The sequence below is a fragment of the Petaurus breviceps genome, unplaced genomic scaffold (assembly GCF_028583685.1).
Source record: "Petaurus breviceps papuanus isolate PSGF00001 unplaced genomic scaffold, PetGlider_PUasm1.0 128, whole genome shotgun sequence".
Taxonomy (NCBI): Eukaryota; Metazoa; Chordata; class Mammalia; order Diprotodontia; family Petauridae; genus Petaurus; species Petaurus breviceps.
This window is the reverse complement of record NW_027185664.1, coordinates 342,736-366,700: the sequence shown is the minus strand read 5'-3', so window position 1 is coordinate 366,700 and position 23,965 is coordinate 342,736. Positions and strand designations below refer to the sequence as shown.

The 23,965-nt window shown below is 40.5% G+C and overlaps 1 protein-coding gene across 1 annotated transcript in view; it reads right to left on the bottom strand.

Annotated features, from left to right (window-relative positions):
• Positions 1 to 23,094, bottom strand: part of LOC138172274 (A disintegrin and metalloproteinase with thrombospondin motifs 12-like) — a 598,980-nt gene extending 575,886 nt beyond the window's left edge. The window contains exons 1-2 of the mRNA XM_069101962.1: positions 22,671 to 23,094; positions 11,696 to 12,066 (exon numbers count right to left, since the gene is read on the bottom strand). Of these exons, the coding sequence (XP_068958063.1) occupies positions 11,696 to 12,066; positions 22,671 to 22,797 (498 nt within the window). The 5' untranslated portion in view covers positions 22,798 to 23,094. The remainder of the gene's footprint in view (positions 1 to 11,695; positions 12,067 to 22,670) is intronic.
• Positions 23,095 to 23,965: the final 871 nt, after the last annotated feature.

The window sequence follows — 23,965 nt, the reverse complement described above, 5'->3', positions numbered from 1 at the left end:
TTGAAAACCCAGATGTTGGTGTTTCCCTCTCTGGTAACTAACTAGGTTTAGATGTAATGGTCAGACAGCTGGAAGCCCTGTCTGCTAAACTGTGTTATTTTCTCGTGTAACTTCTGTTTGTGTTCTCTGAAGTTCAGGTGCTGACTTTTCCCCTGAATTGGGTAAATGACATACATTTGATTAAAGTAAGATTGTTAACCCATTTTGAGTTGCTTTCCTTTAGAAAAGCAGATCTAAGAACCTGTGCTAGCAGCCATCCTGGGTATGCAGGAGTGCTTGCTGCTACAGAGGGGACTTCAAAAGTCATATAATTCGGGGCAGCCAGGTAGCACAGCGAGTAAGAGCACTGGCTCCAGTGTTGAGAAGATGTGGAGATTGAATCCCGGGCTCAGACACTTAGCACCCACCCAGAAACACCTGGCCGTGTAACCTTGAGCAAGTTACTTAACCCCAATTGCTTAGGGGCGGCCAGGTGGCTCAGCGAGTAAGAGCACCAGCTCCAGTGTCAGGATGACCTGGATCAAATCAGGGCTCAGATACTCAGCAACACACCCAAAAATAACTGGCTGTGTAACCTTGAGCAAGTTACTTAACCCCCAATTGCTTTTTTAAAAAAAAGTCATATAATTCAATCCCCTCATTTTACCAATGAGAAAACTGGGGTTTGGAGAGGCAGTGACTTATTGAAGGTTACACAATTAGTAGATTTGTTCTGTTTGATTTTGGTCAGACCTGTGGTTTCATTGATATAGGGAACTGCCAGTGAGAAAATTCCCTATACAAATGCATGAGTTCTGCTCTGCAAATTATAGTTTTATACTGCTGCCTGGGCACCAACCAGTTAAGTAATTTGCCCACAGTCACACAGTCTCTATATGTCAGAGGCAGGATCTGTACCTAGCTCCTCCTGACTCTGAGGCTGAGCTCTCTATCCATTATGCCACACTGCCTCTTAGTGAATTCAAACTATACCAAAAAGAAAGAAAAAGTCTTATGCTAGGAGCATAAAAAAATTCCCCTAGTCCCAGAATTAGGATGTCAAAGACATTCAAAGGGAGAACTGGAATACTCTAAAGGTAGCATCTGTAATGCAAATAGTGATATATTTCATAGTAAAACCTCAAGAGAGGATCCTTACACATAGACCCTAGGGTCTATTCTGCATTTGTCATTCATTTATTAACACTTATGACAAAGAATGAGAAAGGTCATTCTTTATCTTTTCTTTATCTTTTCTCCAGGCCACAAAAAGGGATCTCTAACAATAAAACCTTGGAGATGAACCCTTATTTAAGGAGGGGGGAATGATACTACCTATTAGCAAGATATGCTCTTCAGTTCCCAAAAAAAGGAGTATTGATGAACCAAAAAAGATAAAGGCAAACTAAAAAGTAAACAATTCAAGTTTCCAAGAAGCTATTTCCAAGGATGGCAAGTAGGTGGCACAGTGGATAGAGTGCTGAGCCTGGAGTTAGGAAGACTCATCTAGCTACTGTGTCATTTAGCAAGTCATTTAACCCGGTTTCCCTCAGTTTTCTCATCTGTAAAATGAGCTAGAATAGGAAATGGCAAGCTACTCCTGTATCTTTGCCAAGAAAACCCCAAATGGGGTCACAAAGAGTCAGACACAACTGAAAAGACTAAACAACTTTCAAGATACTCTGGGGTTACAAAAGGAAACCAGACCCTGCCCTCAAGGAGTTTACCTTCTACCATGGAGATATATTTACACTGATAATGAACTAAACACAAAGTAATTTGCAGGAGGGAGGGGAAAACCTTAACAACTAAGGGTATCAGGAAAGGCACAGGAAGCAATACACAAGCCAACACTTGGAAAAGAAAAGGATTCTTGGAGGTGGAGGTAACTTTTACAGTTGGAGGACAGTCTGGGCAAATATGTGGAGGTAGGAAATGAAATGAAAATTTGGGAAAACAGCAAGCAGAACCATTTGGCTGGGCCATATGAAGAAGAATATGTCCTCAGTGATGGTGTATCTAATCAGGAAGCTCCCAAAGGTCACAAGTCACATTTCTTAGCCTGGAGACATCAGGGAATAAATAGCCCCTTTATTCCCTTTCCTGATTCTCTCCCTCATCCATTTATCTTCACTCCCAACACCAGCATGGCCAGGCCTCCAGCAAGGGAGAATGACTTCTCAAACACAAACATCTTCAAACTAAAATGAATGTTTTCTACAAATGAGGAGTGAAGTTCCAGATCTGGAAAACAGAGTGAAGTGTAGGCCAGGGAAAGTTTTCCCACAACGCTCTGCCAATGAACTTCATTCCTCAGCTACATTACCCCATTCTTCAGCCAGAATCCAAGACAAAAGGGCAAAAGCTGTTATAATGTTTGATAGTATGGAAAAGGGACCAGGATTTTCCAGCTGGGACTGAGGCCAGTATCTTAACTAAGGCCTTTCTGAGTAAAATGCAGATTCTTCAATGTTTCAGTATATTACTATATGTATTTTACTCTTCTGTCTTTCAGTCATGTTTCACTCTTTATAATGTCATGTAGGGTTTTATCGGCAAAGATATCAATGGTTTCACATTTTCTTTTCCAGTTCATTTTACAGATGAGAAACTGATACAAACGGGGTTAAATGACTTACCCAGGGTCACCCAGATAGTGTCTGAGGCCAGATTTGAACTTGGGAAAATGAGTCATCCTGACTCCAGGCTTGGCACTGTGCCACCAAGTTGTATATTATACATCTATAAGCAGATATGTATAATACATATTATGATAAATACAAAATTGGGAGAAACACATTACAATATTACACATGCATCAAGGAGAAAGTTTAAGGCAGAAGTGGAGATGGTGTAATGCAGAATGGCAAGATTAATATGGGAAATTTCTTAGAAAAGGGAAGACGAGTTATGATTTGAGGGAGTAGAGCAATTAATTAACTAGTGAAAAACCATCAAAAGTAATTCTGTGGGAAAAGGTTCACCCTGGGGTTCTGGTGTAGTCTCTGGTAACTAAACTTAGCAGGGGACCACTCATTCCTGCTCTGGAGCAGACCAGATTCATTAATTCGTCAATCAATCAAGAATCATTATTGAGTACCTATGTGCCAAGCTCTGTGTTAGGCACTAGAGATATTAAAAACAAAAATGAGAAGCAGCATGTCATTGCAGTTAACAATAATAATAAATAGAATTTTTATATAACATTTTAAAGTTTGCAAAGCACTTCACTTAAGTAACATATCATCCGTTTCTCATGTTGGTATTTAATTTACCGAAAGGGGGAAGAACAAAAGAAACATTGTTTGAGAAATACAGAAAAGCAGTTTGAAGAGAAACACTGACAATTTTGAGAAGATCTGAATGAAAGAAAGATAGTGCTACATAGCAGCCTTTTCCTGGTTAGCTCTTCAAACGGCAGGAGTCTGCTTTCTCCAATCAGTCCTCAACATCAGAACTTTCCTTCAGTTGGATCAATTCCCTGCATCAACTGTAAAGGTCGTCTGTCTTTAACCAGCTGGTCTCAGCTCAGAGTAGTGCCCTTTATCTTCTTCTGTCCCCTCTCTGCCCCTGCCAGCTTCTCAGCTTTGTCAGATTCTGCCTTCTGATGCTCTGCTTTTCTTAGCCCGTTATGTGATTTCTAATCTGGCTTCTCATTGATTCTCCTGTCTCAAATCAAAGCCTCATATGCAGTGACCCACTTGTGTCAGGTTGAGAAGTCTATATTCCCATCATATACGACACAATTCACATAATTGTCCTACCCAGGGTGAGGAACCTGTGGCCTTGAGGTCTCAGGTTCCCTACCCTTTTAGACCTAAGCAGTTTAAAACAAATTAGATTTTTCCAACAATGAACTTCAAAACCCTGAAAAATATATGTATATAAATTAGATTCTGGAAACAATGCACAGTAGCAATCTTTACTGTGAGGTAAAGATTTTTGCCACTGAGGGACTAATTTCATTCAGATCTTCTCAAAATTGTTAAGTGTTTCTCTTAAAACTGCTTTTCTGTATTTCTCAAACAATGTTTCTTTTGTTCTTCCCCCTTTCAGTAAATTAAATACCTACATGACTTTCAAATACAAGAAGCAAGAGAAGCATGAGAAGGTAAACAGAAAAAAGAAATTATAAGGAACTTATTAAAGTTGAACTATTTACATTCCTACATAGAAAAATTATAATTGTAACTCATGAGACTTTTCTCAATATGAGAAGAGTTGAAGGGAATATATATGTATGTATAGAAGGGTGTACGTGTGTATAAATATATATGTGAGTGTGTGCATATGTGTATACATGTATACATAGAGGGCACAGGATGAGTTGGATGTGAAGGAATGGTATCTAAAAAATAAAATTAAGAGGTGAGAGAGGAATATACTGGGAGGAGAAAGGGAAAGATAGATTAGGGTAAATTATCTCATATAAAAGAGGCAAGAGAACACTATTACAATTGAGGGGAAGAAAAGTAAGGTAAAAGGGAATGGGTCAACCTTACTCTCATTGAATTTGGCTTAAATACACATTCAATTGGGTATCTTACCCTACAGGAAAGCAGGAGGGAAGGGGATAAGAAGAAGGGGGGTGATAGAAGGGAGAGAAGATTGGGAGAGAGGGTAGTTAAAAGCTAACACTTTTGAAAAGGGACAGGGTCAAAGTAGCAAATAGAATAAGTGGGGGGGGGATAGGATGGAGGGAAATATAGTTAGTCTTTCACAATATAACTACTATGGAAATGTTTTGCACAACTATGCATGTACAACCTATGTTGAATTGCTTATCTTCCCAGTGGGGGTGGGTGAGGAAGGAAGAAGGGAAAGACTCTGGAACTCAAAGTTTCAAAAACAAATGTTAAAAAAATAAATAAATAATAATTGTTTTTTACATGCAACTGGGAAATAGATATACAGGCACTGGAGTATAGAAATCCATCTTGCCCCTACTAGAAAGTTTGGGGGAGGGGGACGTGGGGGAGGATAATAAGAGAGAGCAGATTGGGGGAAGCAGTATTCAGTAGGGTCGCTATTTTGGGGCAGGGGTAGTGGAAAGATGGGGAGAAAAATTTGTAACTCAAAATCTTATGGAAATGAATGTTGAAAACTAAAAATAAATAAATTGGAAAAAAATTATCTTCTATCAAGAAAAACAGCATGTACACATATAAAATTTTAAATATGCCCAACACAATAGCAAAGTAATTTGACAGGAGAAGAGACTCTAGTAGCTAATGGGGAAGGACATCAGGAAAGGCCACTTATAACAAATGGAATTTGAGCCCAGTTTTGAAGGCAACTAAGATTCTAAGAGGAAGAGGAGACAAAAGAATTCCTTTCAGGCACAGGAGAATTCACTTCAAACCTGTGCAAAGTCACAGAACTGTGAAGTGGCATATAATATGTGAATACCAACAAAAAGACCAGTCTGATTGGACCAAAAAGTACAAGATGGGAAAGAAGGTGTAAGTCAGGAAAGGGAGCCTGTGACTGGGTCATAAAAGGTTTTAAATACCAAACATAACGGTCTGTCTTTGATCCAAAAGGTTATATAGTTTCTGGAATTTACTGAGCCTATGTTTTAGGAATATTACTTCACCAGCTTTGTGGAGAACGGATTGGAAAGGAGAGACAGTTATAGCAATGATACCAATTAGAAGTCTACTGAGACAGTCCAAGGTGAAGGTAGTGAGTGTGAACTAGGGTAGAGGTGAGGAACCTGTGGCCTCGAGGCTGCACATGGCCCTCTACCTACCTCCACTCTTTGACTGAATCCAAATTTCAAAGTCAAGGCCCCAGTTTCCCCACCTCTGAACTAGGATATATGAGTGAAAAGAAGGGGAAAGATGTCAGAGATGTTGTAAAGGTTAAAAAAATAATCACTAAAATGGATTAGATGTTTGGGGTGAGGGAGAGTGAAGAATTGTGAATGACTTAAAATTTATGAACCTTAGTTACTAGAACAGTGATGGTCTCAAGAGAAATAGAGACCTGGAAGAGGATTAGGTTTGAGGGAGAAATAAGCCCAGAATCCTGGTACAGTCCTGAAATTAACAAGGCCTTGAAAAACTGGTTTTGACCTAAGATCTGCCTTCTAAAACTCCATTTTTCAAAGTCCTTTGAAAGCCAGGGAGTTTGCTTGGGCTTGGGCTACATGCGGCAGAATTTCCTGACCTAGACAGGGCTATCAGAGACATGTTTTAAGACTCCCTTAAATCTTATTCTTTCCCAAAGAGAAACAGTATCAGACCCCAGATGCCCTCACATCTCCATTCCCTCAGGCAAGTAGAGGGGTACCAAAGTGTCCTTCATAAATTCCAGTCACCAGGTGTAATAGGAAGCACCTTAGAACACCCAGGATGGCCTGCTAGCACAGGTTCTCTGATCTGCTTTTCTTAAAGGAAAGCAACTTTTAAGGTGTCAATAATCTTACTTTAATTATGTTCAGGCAAAAGATCAGCACCCTTGAATGTGGGGAAAATACAAACAGAGAAATCAGCACAAAGATCAACAGACAGGGCTCCAGCTATCTGGACATAGCAATATTGCTATACACTTTATATACATTACTGGATTGAGGGAGCATAGAATCCTGAGCTGTTGGTGGCTCTGAACAACTGGCTACTCAGAGTCTAGACCAGGAAATAAAAAGATCCTTCTCATGAGTGAACCCCCAAAGCAAAATACCAGCTCAGAACACATATACACTTCTCAGAGGCAGAAGGCATCACAACCCTCTGACTCACGCCTAATTAGGTTAGTACCAAAAGGTGTGAAAGCCTTCCCACAAGCAAGCCTCCCCTAATCAAGCCTCTAAGTTCTTCCCCCAGTGGGCTCTATGTGATGCAGGATGTATCACAGCTGGGCACACAGAACTATTAATGGAGGGGGGGATCTTATATCCCATTAACCTTATACCAGGGTCAAAGGAACTATATCCTAGGGTATTGGAGGAATTGGACCTATCTTGTATTTCTGAAAGACTAAGGGGTCAAAGAGAGATACAGCAAGACTACAAATAAGAAATATTGTCCCACTTTAAATAAAAGCAGAGTAGCATGGCAAACTAGTGGCCAAGAAGCTTTACTTCAATTCCTGGCAAAATTATAGAGCATGTCATGATATCCAGTGAAAATCTAGAAAAAAATGAAACTTTTTCAAGAACAAGTCATGTAAGACTAATTCCATTTCCTTTTTTGAGAGAGCTACTAGTCTGATACATATAGATATTACCTAGATTTCAGGAAAATGTCTCATGCTGTTCTTGTGAAAAAGAGATAGACATATTGACTACATATCTACAGTTAGGTGGATTCAGAATTGATTGATGGTCTAGACCCAAAGATTACTCATTGATGGCTTGATGCCAGCTTGAAAGGAGATCCTCAGGATGCCCCTGGGCAACATGTGATTGGTCTTTTGAGGTTTAGAATTTTTTCAACATCTAGTCATTCAAAGCATAGCATGCTTACCAATTTTGTAGATAATACAAAACTACAAGAGCTAGTAAACATGCTGGATGATAGAATTGTATCCAAGAAGATCTCAACAAGCTGAAATCTTGGACCAAATCTAATAAGATTAAGGTAAATTAAATTGAGTTAAATGTAAATTTAATCAGGTTGAAAAAATCAACTTCACAAATGCAAGATGAGGGAGAAATACCTAGACATTTGAGAAAGATGTGGTGTTCTTTTTAGAGAACTGCAAGTTTAATATGTTGATAGTGTCATGGGGGGAAAACACTGATGTGATCATTGAGAGGCACAATATCTAGGGAATAAGTAAGTAAAAATTCTGCTATATTCTTCCCTGATCAGACCACATCCAGAGTACTATGCTCGGTTCTAGGTGACGTATTTGGAGGACCGATAATTTGGAGACCATTCTGAGGAAGGTAACCATAATGATGAAAGACCTCAAATAATTACATAACAGGATCAATTGAAGAAGTTAGGGTGTTTGCCTAGAGAGGACAAGACTTGGGTGGAGAGAGCAGAGTTGCTATCTTCAACTACCTGTAGGGCTGTCAGATAGAAGAGGCATGCCCAAAGAGCTATAAAAATATGCATACCTTTTGACCCAGAAATACCACTTCTAGGACCGTATCCCAAAGAGATCATACAAGAGGGTGAAGGACCCATATGTACAAAAATATTTATGGCGGCTCTTTTTGTAGTGACAAAAAACTGGAAATCAAGGGGATGCCCATCAATTGGGGAATGGCTAAACAAGTTGTGGTATGTAAATGTAATGAAAAACTATTATGCTCTAAGAAATGAGGAGTAGACAGACTTCACAATAACCTGGAGAGACTTATATAAATTGATGCTGAGGGAGGAGAGCAGAACCAGAACATTGTACACAATTACAGACATATCGTATCTGTGATGACTAACTCTGATAGACTGGGCTCCTCTCAGCAATGCAAGGCTATAAGACAAATCCAAAAGACTTATGATGGAAAGGGATATCCACATCCAAAGAAAGATTTATGAAGTCTGAATGTAGATTGAAGTAAACTACTTATTCTCTCTCTTTTTTGTTTTATTTTGTTCCTTCTTTCTCATTGTTCATTCCATTGGTTATAATCCTTCTATACAACTTGACTAATATTTAATGTGAAGGTATTTGTAGAACCTATATTGGATTGCATGCCACCATGGTGGGGGGAGGGGTGCACGGCGGGGAAGAGGTGAGGAGATGGAGGGGGAGAAAATTTGGAACTCAAAAACTTGTAGAACTGAATGTTGTAAACTAAAAGTAATTTTTTTTAAAAGACAGAAGAAGCATGAGACTTGTTTGACCTGGTCCCACAGGGCACAACCAAGTGCATTAGGAAACCCTTGAGAAGAGGAAGAATTTGGCAAAATGGCCTAACAATTAGTTATTTAAAACATACTGGGGTGCCTGAAGAGATATTTATTCTCTCTCTCTTCCTGACCTCTGCCCAATAATGGACTTCAAATAATGTCTGATTAACTGCATATCAGGTATGTTGTAGAAATATTATTGAACTGGGTTGCACTAAATAACTTCCAAGGTCTCTTCCAACCCTGGAATTCCCCTAACCAGAGGAAAGAGAGAACCTAGGATGTGAGCTCTTTGGGAAGGGGAGAACTCTCACTTTTGTATCTATATCACCAGCATCTAGCATATAGTAAACAACATATCTGAGAAATACTCTGATGGCAGGACCTCACATTTTTACAATGTTTTCCATCTATAAAGCACTATCACATATATTTTTCCTATGATCTCAAAGCAAGAAGATCAAATAAATTTGTGTAAGTGGTATTCATTATTGTCCATGTTACATTATATTATCTATTTGAATGAAGTATTATTCATTATGTTACATTATTCATTATGTTCATCTAACAGATGAGGATGGTGAAGTTCAAAGACTTGGACAAGGAAATGACAGAATTAGGACTCTGTCCTAAGCCTAGCACTATTTTCACTGCACCTTGATCAGAGCTCATAGCAATTTAACAAACATTCATTCAGCACATGCTCTATGTAAGGCATAATGCTAGTCAAGACAAAATACCAAAGCAATGCCTATCTTCCAGGGGTTTATATCCTATTGGGGTGAGAAAGGTGATGCAGATTATTGAACCCTAACCCTATAAACAATATTAATATCTAGTATTTATATAGTGCTTTTAGGTTTGTAAAGTGCTTTACACATATCTCAATAAAGTGTGTCATTTACAATTTAGGGAGTTTGTGCAAGTAAGGTGTTAAAGGGTTGTTCTGGTAATATCCAACCTCAAAGGAAAATAATTATATTCTAATTATGTTCTCTCTTCATAACCCTTAATTAATTGCCCACTTGAATCTGAAAACTCCAAAAAAGAGATTCCAGTAGATTATTTCTAAAGGCAAAATTGGGCAGCACTCTGATTTTCAAAATTCCTTCCATCTAGGCCATGACATCAGTGTTTGCATATTTGTTGGTATTTGCTCCACTACTTATCACACCAAGCTCATAGACCATAACCAGAAAATGTACAAAAGATACTTTTCTATTTCCTTTCTGAAAATTCCATTTGGACATTCACAAATTGCCAAATTTCATCTTAAGGTTCAATTTTTATTTCTATTATTGTTGAGTAACTTAGTCATGCCTGACTCTTTGTGACCCCATTTGGGGTTTTCTTGGCAAAGATACTGGAGTGGTTGGTATTTCTTTCTCCAGCTCATTTTACAAATGAGAAGACTAAAGCAACCAGAGTTAAGTGACTTGATCAGAGTCATGTAGCTAATAAGTGTCCAGGCTGGATCTGAACTCATTTCCTCCTGACTCCAGAAGTCAGACCATTTATTGACTATCTTTCTGTAACAGGAACTGGGATGCAAGAGTGAGACCAGAGGGGAGACAGAAGATCAGAAATTAATTCAGCCTGGAGGACAAAAATTATATACTCCAAAGAGGCAACCTATCAGTTAACAGAGTAAGGAATTTTATTAGGACCCTTGAGGAGTTATGGAGGAAGTAGAAAAAAAAATGGTCCCTATCTTTGAGTAGGATACCCAAAGGCCAAACCAGAGATAAGATAAAATATACAATACACATAGATTCAAGTCAAGCCAGTATGTGAAAATCCAGATTTTCAGAACAAGGAAGTATAGGAACAAACCTAATCCTTACCCCTCATTGACATTGTGAGTCCTGTGGACTATGAATAACAAGGGAGAAAGATGTTCATAGAATCATAGAATCAAATCTAAAAAGAATCTCAGAGACTCATTTAACATGTTATATCCATTTTACAGATGGACAAACAACAGAGAGGTTCCATTATTTACCCAATGTCACATCTTTTAACTCCCAGCACTATATTCGGTCCCATGTTGCCTCCTTCTAGCATAGCACAATACTAATTACATGTTGCTTTGTTAATTTCTTGCATCTTCTAACTTTTCATTAAAAAACAGTATTGCTATCTTATTCTTAAATCACCAAAACATTCCCCAGTATCCCTCTCCCATTGCCCTCCCAGAAAGCCATCCCACATATCAAATATTAAAGAAAAACGAAGAAAAAGAAAACAGCAAAAACTGATCCAATACATTTCAAAGTCTGAAAACATGGGATGCCACCTAACTTTTAACATGTGTATGAGTCTTATTTCTCAAACTACCCTATGAGATCCTTGAAGACAATTAACTTTCTATCTACTTCTTTAAAATACCCTCAAATTTAGTACTATATGGTACATGCAGTCCAGCAGTGTTTACATGCCCCCTCCAAAGAGGTGAAACCTACTGACCCATAAAACACAGTGCTAAGTAAAAGAGGAATAGCCACACTAGATGGTGCTGCTACAGATGAGCTGTTCTAATTGGAATTGTTTAACCTGGCTCTTTGGACCTCACCCACTCTGATTTCTTCCCAGTGTCTAAATTTCTCTGGGATCTCAACCCAGTTTGCTGGCATCCCTCCTGTTCATCCTGGTTCTAGACTCCATATTACTTGGTTTTCCCATATGCCACCATATTCTCCACTTCTTGACTTTGCCTTACAACTGTCTCTGTGGGTAACTTCCCGAAGGCCACCATCTCTTCTGCCCAGAGGACACCAGTTGGTGGCCATCTCATCCTGATGGCCATAAAAATGGGCGCTCAATACATTTGCTGAGTGAATAATGATAGGAACAAATAACATATAGGCACAAGGGAAATGTAGAAATGGAATTAAATGCCACCTTACCAGTCCCATGCAGGTACTAAGGGCTGCAGTGCCATCTCCAACTCCTGATTGCAGCACTGTGCCATGGAAGTGGCAGGAAGAGCCTGAATGGGATTCCATTTTGGCACCAGTGAGGTTTCCATATCGTCTCTCCAGGATGTAGTTATTGAAAAGAAATCCTTGATTGACTGTCAAATTAAAAAATAGGTCCTTGTTCTCATGAGCAATTTTATAATATACACGGTCATCTCGGTGCTCCAGATCTCTTCTCCTCCTAGCATTCGCCATACTGGGGGCGTGATGGTGCAAAGCATGTGATACAAAATGTCCGGCCGCATTTACCTTGACAGGGCCCACCACATGATACTCTGGAAAAGTCTTGATAAAGCGTTCTGGAAGAAAAAGGAAGAGCACAAAATAAAATTGTTTGGACTTGGTAAAGATGGAAATGAATACTGACTCAATAGATGGGATAGGAACAGAACCCATGATGTCATTGGTATAGGCAATTCCCATGTGGTTTCCTCTATCAATAGCAACACCCAGTCTCATAGAGTCTCTTGAGGTCATTGAGGAGTTAAGTGACTTCTCAGGGTAACGCAGACTATATGTGACAAAGGAATAATCTGAACCAGAATTTCCCGGTTTCAAAGCTGCCTTGCTCTCCAATGTGTCATTTTCATGGCACAGAAAACTAATGAGTAAATTAACAGAAAAGTATTTATTAGGTGAAAAGCTCTGTACTAAGCACAAGAGATACAAATAGAAAAGCAAGGCAGTCTCTTTTCTCTGGGAGCTCACATTCTAGTGAGAGAGACAACAATATTGGAATTTTATCTACAAGTCAGATGGAATGCCCTCATGGTCCTTAGGGTGCAGATGGTAATGTCTCTTCTTTTATGTAATTCCCTGGATGATCCACACCCATTCCTGATATCCAACCATATGACAATGCCAGCAACTTTGGGGGTGAGAATTTCTTTGCTAGGTCTTGAGTAGCTGTGGCTATCTCCACATGAGGGTTTGAGTCTCACATCTCCCCTACTTTGCATTTGTGACTTGAAGATAAAAGTCCTTCCCAACCTTTTGGTTGCTTTTGCCATGTAAGGATTACCAACTTCTATTATCTTCTCAAGTCAAGCAAAACTGGCTCTTAGTCCCTGGTGAGAAAGAAGGGTCTTGACACCAGTAACCAGGGGGCAGAGCTAATGTGCACTGAAAGGGAAAATTAACAAGCAATGCTCAAGGAAAGGGATCAAGATCTGCCATTCCTCAGGCAAACATTGGCATGAACAGAACAGTTTCTTATCTGGAGGGCTTCATTAAGAAAAACCACAAGGCTATTTGAGAGTCTCCCCTTAAGACAGACTTGGCCAGAGTACAAGAGTGCTGTGCCTCACTCCCTGGAAGGTATGAAGCAATAACTGTGGATACCAAAGGAAGAAGGCCAAGATTTTCCAAATCATGCCCTCTCCTCTTCCCTTGCCCCAAGAGACCATCTTTTTCCCTGGATTGGCCTGTTTCAATAGCCTTTTGGCAGTATTTCCAGCCTCTTTCCCTTACTCCATCTGCCAGGTATAGATATTCTAGCCCAGATGTGATCATGTCACACTTTAGCGTAAGTATTTTTGCCTGTTATGTAAAGTTCTAACTCACTTGCCTGACATTCTGCAAACAAGAACTCCATCCAAACATGACTGCTTTCTGTCCCCCTAGGACATTTTGGGCTCTCTAGCCTCAATGCCTTTGTGCACAATAACTTCTGTAATTGGAATGTCCTCCTTCTCTCTTTACCTATTACATTTAACACATAACTCAAATGCCACCTCCTCCTGAAACCTTCCCTTTGTTTCTCCCAATCAATAATAACCTTCTCCTCCGACCCCAGCCCTTATGCAGCACTTCCTTTTGAACCTTTCTAATGCTCTCATCACTGTATTATTGTGTGCTATAGCTATTTCTCTATGTCAAACATATTCCCCACTAAGTTTTAAGCTTCCTCATTCTTCTTTTACTTTTTATCAGGAGGTACATAAGGACAAGTGGACACTGGACCAAAAGTAAAGAAGACAGATTCCAAATCCATCTCTGGCATTCATTGCCTTCGTGATCATGGGCGAATTACTTCATCTCTTTGACACCCGGTTTCCACATCCGTAAAAGGGGGATAATAACACCTGAAATCCCTACCTCACTTATTGTTGTTAATAACTGTTAAGGGATCACCTGAACTTGTCTTCTTAAGGAGCCATATTTTCCAGAAACACTGGACCCAGAGCATGCAAGAAGCCCTGAATGTGTCAAGGATGAAGCCCCTCCACCCCCAATCCTCCAGCTGATATAATTTGTTGTTTGCATTCCAAACTGGACTCCCTGTTTGTCCTTGGGAGTCAAGATAGGTGCCAGTCAGTCTGCACTAGACTGAGAAACTGCTTGTGCAGCTGGGATAAGTAGACCTTCCTATCTGCATAGTTAAGTCGTTCCCAAGGGAAAAGAACATTGAGTTTGCCTTTGCCTTGATCTTCCCCTTTGGGAGGGATTTTTGCACCTTTCAGCCTCCCATGTCATGCTCCATTAGGTGAAGATTTCTGGTACTTCTTTGTCCTGTTATAAAAACAGTTATTACTGTTATAAAAATGTACACTTCTGTATGGATATGCATATTGGATGCTATATTCATGTTCATTTCTCTAATAAATTTAGTTTTCACATAAGTTTTGTGAAGTTATGATTGCCTGTTGACATTGTTATAGCTCGAATAAAACAATGCAAGTAAAATGCTTTGTAGGCTTTAAAGTACAGAAATGTGAGGTATTTCTAATATTCATATTCCTTGAACTCCTTTAGATGTCCATCCCTCTGTTGGCTATGCTACAGGGCAGAGAGAAAGATGGTAAGATCTGTCTACTCACTCCCCTGAAGGGGGAATAGGATATATACCCATAATTAGTATTTAAGATGATTAAGAATATTTAAAATAGACAGTATAGGGTTGAATTCAAATAAGTTATTCATTCAACAAATACTAGATATATACTGAATGTAGAACATGGCATTAGGCACTAGGGGAGATAAAAAATTCAAGACATGATACCTAGATTGTAGAATTCACAATCTATAAGGGGAAGGGAGAAGGGAATTGCACAAGCACAAGTTAACTATAACACAGCATTCCCAGGTAATTTTATATGGTATTATAGAAGTGCAAAGTGCTAAGTGAGGTCAGAGGTATCAGTCATTACAGAATAAGGGAAGCTAAAGAGCCTTTCTGGAAAAACCAAGAGTCAGTGCTACGGGACCTCAGAGAAAGGAGAAATCAGTGTGGGCTGGAGTGGTTTCCTGTACAGGTGAGATGTGAGGGACTTTTAAGTAACATGATGGAGATCATTTTCTTTTTTTTTTTTTTAAGCAATTGGGGTTAAGTAACTTGCTCAAGGTTACACGGCCAGTTATTTCTGGGTGTGGTGCTAAGTATCTGAGCTCGCATTCGATCCCCAGGTCATCCCGACACTGGGGCCAGTGCTCTTACTCACTGTGCAACCTGGCCGCCCCAAAGGAGATCATTTTCAATTGAACTATACTAGAAAACGCATTCCGCTGAGGGTAGCATAGAGGAGAAGTGGACAGGACTGTGAAAAGTCATGGAGCATTTGCATGTCACTCGAATAAAATCACGGAGACCAAGCAGTCCCTCCCCAGATCTGATCAGCCTCCTACATCTGACCTCTCTCCCAGTTCTTGTTACAAACACATTGCCCTAGGCCAGAGGTGTCAAACTCAGCCAGCAAGAAGTTGCAACACTTTCAAATGCCGATTGTGCTAGATTAAAATGCAATTGGGAAATATTTATTAAATAAAAGCGCAATAAAATATAGATAACATTACATTTTCAAACTAACTCAATACACTGAGGCCCACAGGGATCCTTATGTGTGGCCACTGTGGATACAGCATTAGGCCCAGAGTCAGGAAGTTGTTGTCATTAAGTTGTTTTTCAGTCACGTCCAATTCTTTGTGACTCCATTTGGAGTTTTCTTGGCAAAGATACTGGAGTACTTGGCCACTTCCTTCTCCAGCTCATTTGACAGATGTGGAAACTGAGGCAAACAGGGTTAAGTGACTTGTGTAGAGTCACACAGCTAGTAAGTGTCTGAGGCCATATCTTAACTCCCTACCTGGCATCGAGTTCTAGGATATGCAGACAGGTATTTAATAATGTTTGTTAAAGTGGCCTGAAATTTAGGTTGTAGATAGATTGTCAAGGTCATAGGATGTCAGTTTAAAGAGCCTATACTTGATCCCACAGTTAACGGGGAGTCCTTGGTGGTATTACAGCAAGAGAATGATGTGATGAAAATTCCCTCTATCTCCCTATATTTGATATCAGAGCTATTAATGTAGTTCATAGTTATTTCTAGAAATTAAAATCTCTCAGATCGGCCATGAGGAAGGTAGGATTCATTAGCATTTATGGAACTTTAATCTGGTACATACAAGATAGATCAGAGGAAAGAGATTAAAGGTAGGAGACAGATTAGGAAGTTTTACATTAGTCAGTGCCTCAGAGAACAATACTACATGTCTTTTCTAAATCAAAATGTTTAGCTTGGGGCTCCCTTAGAAGAAGTCTGAGATAGAATGAAAAGTGATTTCTATCTAATGAAAAGCTATTCCCTGTCCTTCACTGATTTCATCTGTTGCTTAAAAAGTAAACTAGAAACCAAATTATTTCTGGGTATTACCAGAGGCCAATTTTGACCTTGAAGCTCTTTGAATGAGACATTTGGTTTAATCAATCAGCCAGCAAGTATTTTAGGCATCATGCACTATGCTAAGTATTGGAGATACAAATACTATAGGATATAGTTCCTGTCCTCAAGAAGATTACATTCTATCAGGCTAGACATGTACATAAAATTTATGTCTTTACTACATATAAACAATATATAATAAATGTAGAGTAATATATTACTAGTATACATAACTATGTGTTATATATACTATATATTGTTATATATACTATATATTGGTATATGTTACTATGTTTAGTAATAGATTACTGTATATGTCTAGTATATATTAATATATACTAGACATATAAAGATAGTATATGTTATTATGTATAGTAATAGATCAGTGTATGTATAATATACCTTTATATACCATACACATTATACATAGAGAGCATATGTTACTATGTATAATAATAGATTACTGTGTACATGTAGTATACACTAGTATATACTACATATATAGATAGTAATCTCACAGAGGGAAGCATTAATACTTGTCAAAATGAGGAAAAACTTCATGCAGATTGCATCCTATGAAGGAATCTAGAGATTCTAAGAGGCAGCATACATTCCAGGCATAGGAACAGCCAATGCCAAGGTGCAGAGAGGATGGTGGAATGTCCTATGTAAGGAACAGCAAGGCTTGGCTACACCATAGATTGCAAGAGAGCAAGTGATAGTCCTTAAGATCAATCCTGGAAAGGTAGGTGGGAGCCGGTTGTGAAAGACTTTGAATATTAGAATGTTCCTATCTATCCTAGAGGTAATAGGGAGGGACCATTGTAGTTTACTGAGCAGGGAAGTGACATGATCAGAATTACACATCAAGAAAATCATTTTGGTAGCTGTGTGGAAAATGGATTTGAAAAAGAAGGAAGGAAGGAAGGGAGGAAGAGAGAAGGGGAGGGAGGGAGGGACAGAGGGAAGAAAGGAGGGAAGGGGAAGGAAGGCATGTTAGATTTTTTTTAAAGTTTGTGAGAGTCCAAACTATGAAGGTAAACATGCAAAAGGAGAGAACCAGCATTACCTTAAAAACATTGCTGAGAAAGAATTGATAAGATTTAGTAAGCAATTATATGCAGATTAAAGAAGAATGAAGGGGTGGCTAGGTGGCAAAGCGCTGGCCCCGGGAGTCAGGAGGACCCAAGTTCAGTTCCAGCCTCAGATACAACACCCACACATAAAAAAAAAAAAATAGCCGTGTAACCTTGGGCAAGTTACTTAACCCCAATTGCCCTCCAAAAGGCAAAAAAAAAAAAAAAAAGAATGAAGAATTGAGCTTGGGTGACTAGAATGATAGTGATACCCTCAATAGAAATAGGAATGTTCAGAACTGTGGTGAGTTTGGGAGGGAAAAAATAAGTATTCTGTTTTCGGTTGGTTCTGTTTAGTTTGAGACTCCTAGGTCAACCAGTTTGAAACGTCCAAAGGGCAATTGGTAATGCAGAATCACAGTTTAAGAGAGAGAGACCAGGACTGGAGCTCTAGATATAAGAATCATTTGCATAGCAATTATATCCCATGGAAGCTTTGAGGTCACCAAGGAGAACACAGAAGAGGAGGCAACTCAGGAAAAGGCTTTGTCTACCCACAGCCTAGATTAGACTGGTCTTACGCATGCTGCTTAACTTCATTAGAAGTTAGTTTTTTTCACCTATAAAAATGGAGGTGGTAATATATCTTACAAGGGGTATTTGAATAGCCTGATATTAGATAGATAATTTTTCCTGCCTTGTTTGAAAGATAAATAATAATAATAAATGGAAGACAGTTATTTTATATAATACCTATCTTATAATAATGAATGACATGAAAGTTATTGTATATTATAGCTCTACTAATTCACAACAAATTCTCTTACTTACTAGACTTTAAGCTCTGTGAATGCAAGAACTATATATTATCTAAATTTTGTATGTTATTTGGTTCCTTGCTGGGGAATCGAAGACTCAGGAGTCCACCTTAACTATGTTGAAATATTTTGAGGACTATCATGTGGAAATGCAATTATTCTGTCCCCAGAGGACAGAACTAGGAGTAAGAGACAGAAATTACAAAGAAGCAAACAGGGTCATCATTGGGGAAGAAAAAAAAACCTTCCTTACATTTAGAACTATCTGAAATTGGAATGAGATACCTCAGGAGATAGTGGGTTTCCCCTCATTAAGGGTCTTTAAGCAGATGGATAACCACTTGTCAGATATTTTGCAGTAGAGGTCCCTTAGAAACCAAAACTTCTATGATTTTGTGACTTGTCCAAGGTTACACAACTATTTCTAGACAGAACCTGGGCTAGAGAACCCATGTTTCCTGATTTTCCATCCAATAGTTTTCCCACAACACATTGGTTTGTTATATCTTTCTCAAACTAATTGCCAAGCATTCAAATTCTACTTCAGAGATGGCAATTCTGATGGGCTGGCCATGTTGCTTGAAAGCAAAATGTACACTTGACAAAAAGACTATTTTTATGGAGTACTCACACAGGGCAAGCAGTCAAATGGTCAGAAGAAGTGATACAAGGACACTCTCAAGGTCTCTCTGAAGAACTTTGGAATTGATTGTGTGACATGGAAGACACTGGCACAGGACCGCTCAATTGTGGTGTGCCCACATCAGAGAAGGTGCTGTGTTCTATGAGCAAAGCAAAATTGCTATAGCTTAAAGGAATGAGAGATGTAAAAATGCAGAGAATCCACCCTAAATGTTCACATGGGCTATTTGTGTCCCACCTGTGATAGAACATTCCAAGCTTGTATTGGTCTGATCAGCCAGTCAGACACACTGTAATTTGACTCTAACATAGTGATGTCATTTTGGCCTTCTTGGAGAATGAAAGACAACCAACCAGCTCATATTAAAGACCATCATCAACCAGAATTGATCCTATAAGAAGGTAGACTATGAGAAGGTAATGTAATTTGTGTCTTGAAGAGGCACCAAAAAACACCTCTTTCACATGGCCTGCCATAGCATCTCCCTCCTCTCCTACATGGCCTGAAATACCCACCACTAAAGTGGCCATTTCCTTGAGATAAAAAAAAAATCAAATATACCTTTTGTCCTTAATCTTTCTTGTCTTAGCAATGGGTCAGAAACAAGAAACACGAGACTAGACTTTGGTCCCCAGGGGTGGGGAGTCAACTGCATATTGGCAAGTCTGCCAAGAGCTGACCAACCACTGCACCCTCTACTTCAGCCCCAGACATAACAATGCCTAAATTCAAAAGACAGCAGCAGCCAGAGGAGTAGACATGAATAGCCTTCTTGGATTCTTAAGTGCCAGGACCCAACCTTGCAGACATATTGTCTTTGCCTATGTTCTCATCTACACAATCACATAAGAGGGGCACCATGTGTTCAAGCAGGGGCAGTTCCCGATCCCCACTCCAAAGAAGTGGAGTTCCTGAGCAGCACAGGAATATTAGTTACTTGTCTATCAACCCTGAGTCTAAGAGTTCTGCAGCCCAGTCTTAGACTGAGAAGTGGAAGCATTCCCATTCTCTAACAACCGCGAGTACAAGTATCCAGACTTCAAGAGAGAATAGGAAGTTCCTGGGAAGAACCTACCTAATGAAGACAGAAGAGAATCCTGAAATCCAGATTTCTAGAGAGAGAATATGGAGATTTTCTGAACATCAGAAAATCACTCACTGTGCCCCTCCACTTCTGCATCTTATTTGGCCAGAACAGGTCTGATGGAAAGAAAAATTGACACTCTAGCTACTCCCTTCCTAGGGGAGTGCAAGTATCAGAGCATTAAATGCTACAAGGCTAGATATGATGCCTAAATAGATCTCTGGGTTAAAAGTGGGATCCACCAGAACACAGGAAAGATTATATATAATCACTCCCATTAAGTCCAAGTTTGTTTTCTTTCTGATGGAAGTCCAAACCACAGCATGAGGCTGAGTCTGGTGGATGATAATAGGGCCCCAGAAGAAGGGAGTATTTGCTAGAGAAAGAAGAAAATTGTAATCAGTGTTAATGTTATGAGTCTTTTATATCATTTTTGTATTTTCCGTGGTGTGGTATAAAAGTTGTCCACTCTCCTCCCCCCACCAAAAAAAAGGTCCCAAAATCAAAAGCCACAAAAATAGAGACTATACTATCTGTAGAAGGTCACTGTTTAAATGAACTTATATTAGTTGTGAAGGAAGGGGAAGTGTTGAGGGTCTAATATCCTAGCAATAGTTTAGATTAGTACTTAGATTTGCTAGTTTCCATAATGTAAAGCTGAGAGCAGTGCTCTGAGAATGGATGAAAGGATGGGATATCAGAATGTTTCCAGGCCTTTCCTAAAGAGGCCAAACCCAAGAGGCAAGCCAGAACAGCTACCCCAGACAGCTAAAGGTGACTATATCAATATCCCTGGGGTGAGGGATCAGAGTCAAAAGGATTTTGGATTTTAAAAGCAAAAATAAAACTCTACTTCACAATCTTGACGAAGGTTAGTCCTAGATAACTGCTGAACAGTTAATAACAGAATGACAGGATTGTGCTAATAATGTTAGATTTAACTTATCCACATATGCCCAAGGCTTGGAAACTCTGCTCCTTTCCACTGAAAATAAAATGCAATTCATTAAATTGATGAAGTAAACCTGTGTGTGAAATTAATGGCACAAAAGAGTCACCTTTTCCTTCTCTAAGAGACTCAGAGAAGTTCATAAGTATTTTCCAAAATCGAATTCTCTCTGCATTGCTAAAAGGGAGGCTGGGGAACTATTTATTTTCCTTGGCCCCATTTTACAGAGGGAGTAAGAAAGGGTATCATACTCAGCTTACACAAAACTACTAAGTGGTACTATTACTGGCAGCAGCTGTACCTTTTAGACACATAGCTTAAGGTTTGGAAAATGGGTGTGAGGCAGAACTGGAATCTAACCTGAGGGGGATGTGCATTTGAACCAAATCATATCCAAATGTCAGGGTCACTTTCTGAATTTCTGTACAAAAACGGTTCAAAGAACAGCTAATGTTGCTATTTTAAACCTGGGGTGGAAGACGGGTATCTTGACCATTTTAAAGACAGGGCATGCCGATTCCTAGCGAAGGATGGAGTTTTGCTGCTAATCCCTTTTAAAATCAAAGCAGATGAGTACTCCAGCTGAGTTTGAACTTTCTAAGATAGGCCAGGGCAATCTTTCCGGAAATTCTAAATGAAGACAGACGAGCCGGCACTTCATCAAAGTGCCCTACCCCGGGTGCCTCCAGAATCGGAGGACTTCTGGAAACTGGAGGGAAAACTTTAGCAGAGCCTAAGTTCCTTCTGTGTGATCTGTTACTTATCACTAGGCAAGGCAATAACATCCTCTGGACTTCTGGGGCAAGTTACAAGCCCAGAGAAATGAAGAAGGAAGAGATCCACACCCCTGATGCATTACCCTTTACACATTTTGTCCACACCTAATTCCTCCAAGTGTCCAAAAACATCGGGGGCAAACAGTCTCTGAAAGGGACCAGCTCTGATAGGGAGGAGGGCCAAAGTGAAAGAGCTGGGACAGTGGGGAAAGGAATTTCTCCAAAAGGGGTGGGGGAGGTAAGGGTGTGTGTGTGTACTTTTAAACACACTCGTACACAAGACCAGTTCTTTCCAGGAAAGCCAAACACAGCCAAGCTTGCTAAGCAGGGGTGGGATTATAGTTTGACTACCCTGATATGAAGTTTGCAAAAGAAATAGCTAAGAGCTGCCCGTTGGGTGATTCTCCATGAAATCTGATGATTTTCCGTATTCGGGGTCTGAAGAATTTGGATTTTGAAATAGTACAGCATTCAAAGGAGCGGCAATAAAATAGAGGGCCAGGTTGCCATACCGTCGATTTCTCAAGGATTACATTGTCACGGGTATGCCTGGAGTCGAGATGTTAACTGCTTCCCCTCCAGCTTCGGGTGGGCATTAATGATCCCTTACAGGCACCACTCAGAGGCAGCGTGCAACCCCGCATCCCCACCCCCAACCCCTCACCCCCCGAAACATGTGCAGCCTGCCTTCCACCCAGGGACGGCGTTTTCCCTTCTTCCCCCCCCCCCCATTTTTTGGTGCACAAAGTTAGACTAGATGGGGGGGGAGGGGGGAGAAGGGGTGTAGTTAGGGAGCGAGGAATCGCTGGGGGAGGGGGAGGAGGCGGCGGGAGTACAAGCCTCTCAGTTTTCATATTTCTAAGCACCATTGTTTGCAGAGAAGAAGAAAAGTCACTAACCTTGCCTCTTGTCCGGAAAGGAAAATGCGCCTGGCTGAGGCTGTCTATCATTGCACAGCGCCTGATAGTCAAGGAACTGGACCACAAGGAAAATGTTTCCGACCCAGTTCCTCAGGACCCACGGCATGATTCAGTTGTTGGGAAGAGGGGGGAAGATGAAAAGAGAAAGGAAAGAAAGAAAACACAATACTACTAAGTTTTGAACTTAGTTTAAGGAATAAAGTCCGTGCATGTGGCTGGGCAGGTTGAGACCGAGGGACATGGCCCTGGGGTGGGCGAGAAGCTGGTGTTAGCTGCAAAGGATGACTTTTTTGCACTGAGAGGGGCCAGTTACCTTTCTAGCCCCCCCTCCCGGTCTCCCCAAACTCCCTCCCTGAAAGGGGAGTGATCAAGCCAACAGTGTCTGCTTTCTTAGGGGTGTGGGTTGGGTCACAGCGAGAGGGAGCCTCCCAGGGCCACCCCGCTGCTCCCCCGCCCCCCCCCCCCCAATCATTTGCATGGCCCAGAGCTTGGCCTCTACATCTCTTCCCGGGGCTCCCCTCCCCCGAACTTCTTCAGTCCCGCCCAGAGGCTCTGGAGAAGCTGACGGATCCAAACCAAATAGGGAAGGCTAAAAGTTATCCAGGCCTGGAGGAGGAGACAGGTTGGGGGGAGGTTAGGGTTCTGCTGGGCAGGAAAGGACAGGAAAAAGAGGGAACCCTCAGACCTAGGATCAGGGGGCAACCCTGCAGGTAGAGAGAGGAGGCACTTTTTCTACCGCTTCTGATGGCCTTTTCCCCTGGAAGTTCCTAAAACCTTATTCACGTTCTCACCCTTCTCACTGGGTCTGATTTCTCCAGTCTCACAGTGTCCCGGGTAGGCTCTAATTCCCTGTAGGATAAGAGGACTGGGCAGCTTGCTTTCAGCGATGCCTCGGAAAGACTTCAGGAGATCGAAGACAATAGAGAGTAAATTTAAAAGGTACAGCTGTGAATAATATTTTTTTTAAGTTGACCAGGAGACTAATTGGTTTGATCCAGGCTGAAATATGCCAGAAAGCATTAGCTGTTTGATGAGTTCACCTGTGGAGCGCTTCACACTCACTTCCCGCTGAGTTCTGCCTTTAGTATTTCTAACCCGTAGCCAAAGAGCGTGAGAAGTCTTTTAGCCAGTTGCCTAAATCAAGGTAGTTCAGCCCCCAAACAGAACGGGCTTTTGGATCTGGGGCGGCCTGACTCCCTACACCCTGGAAGAGTCCGCTCCGACCCGACCCGAGCCGCAGCACGCCCCCTGCAAAAGCTCCCTTCTGTGTAGTA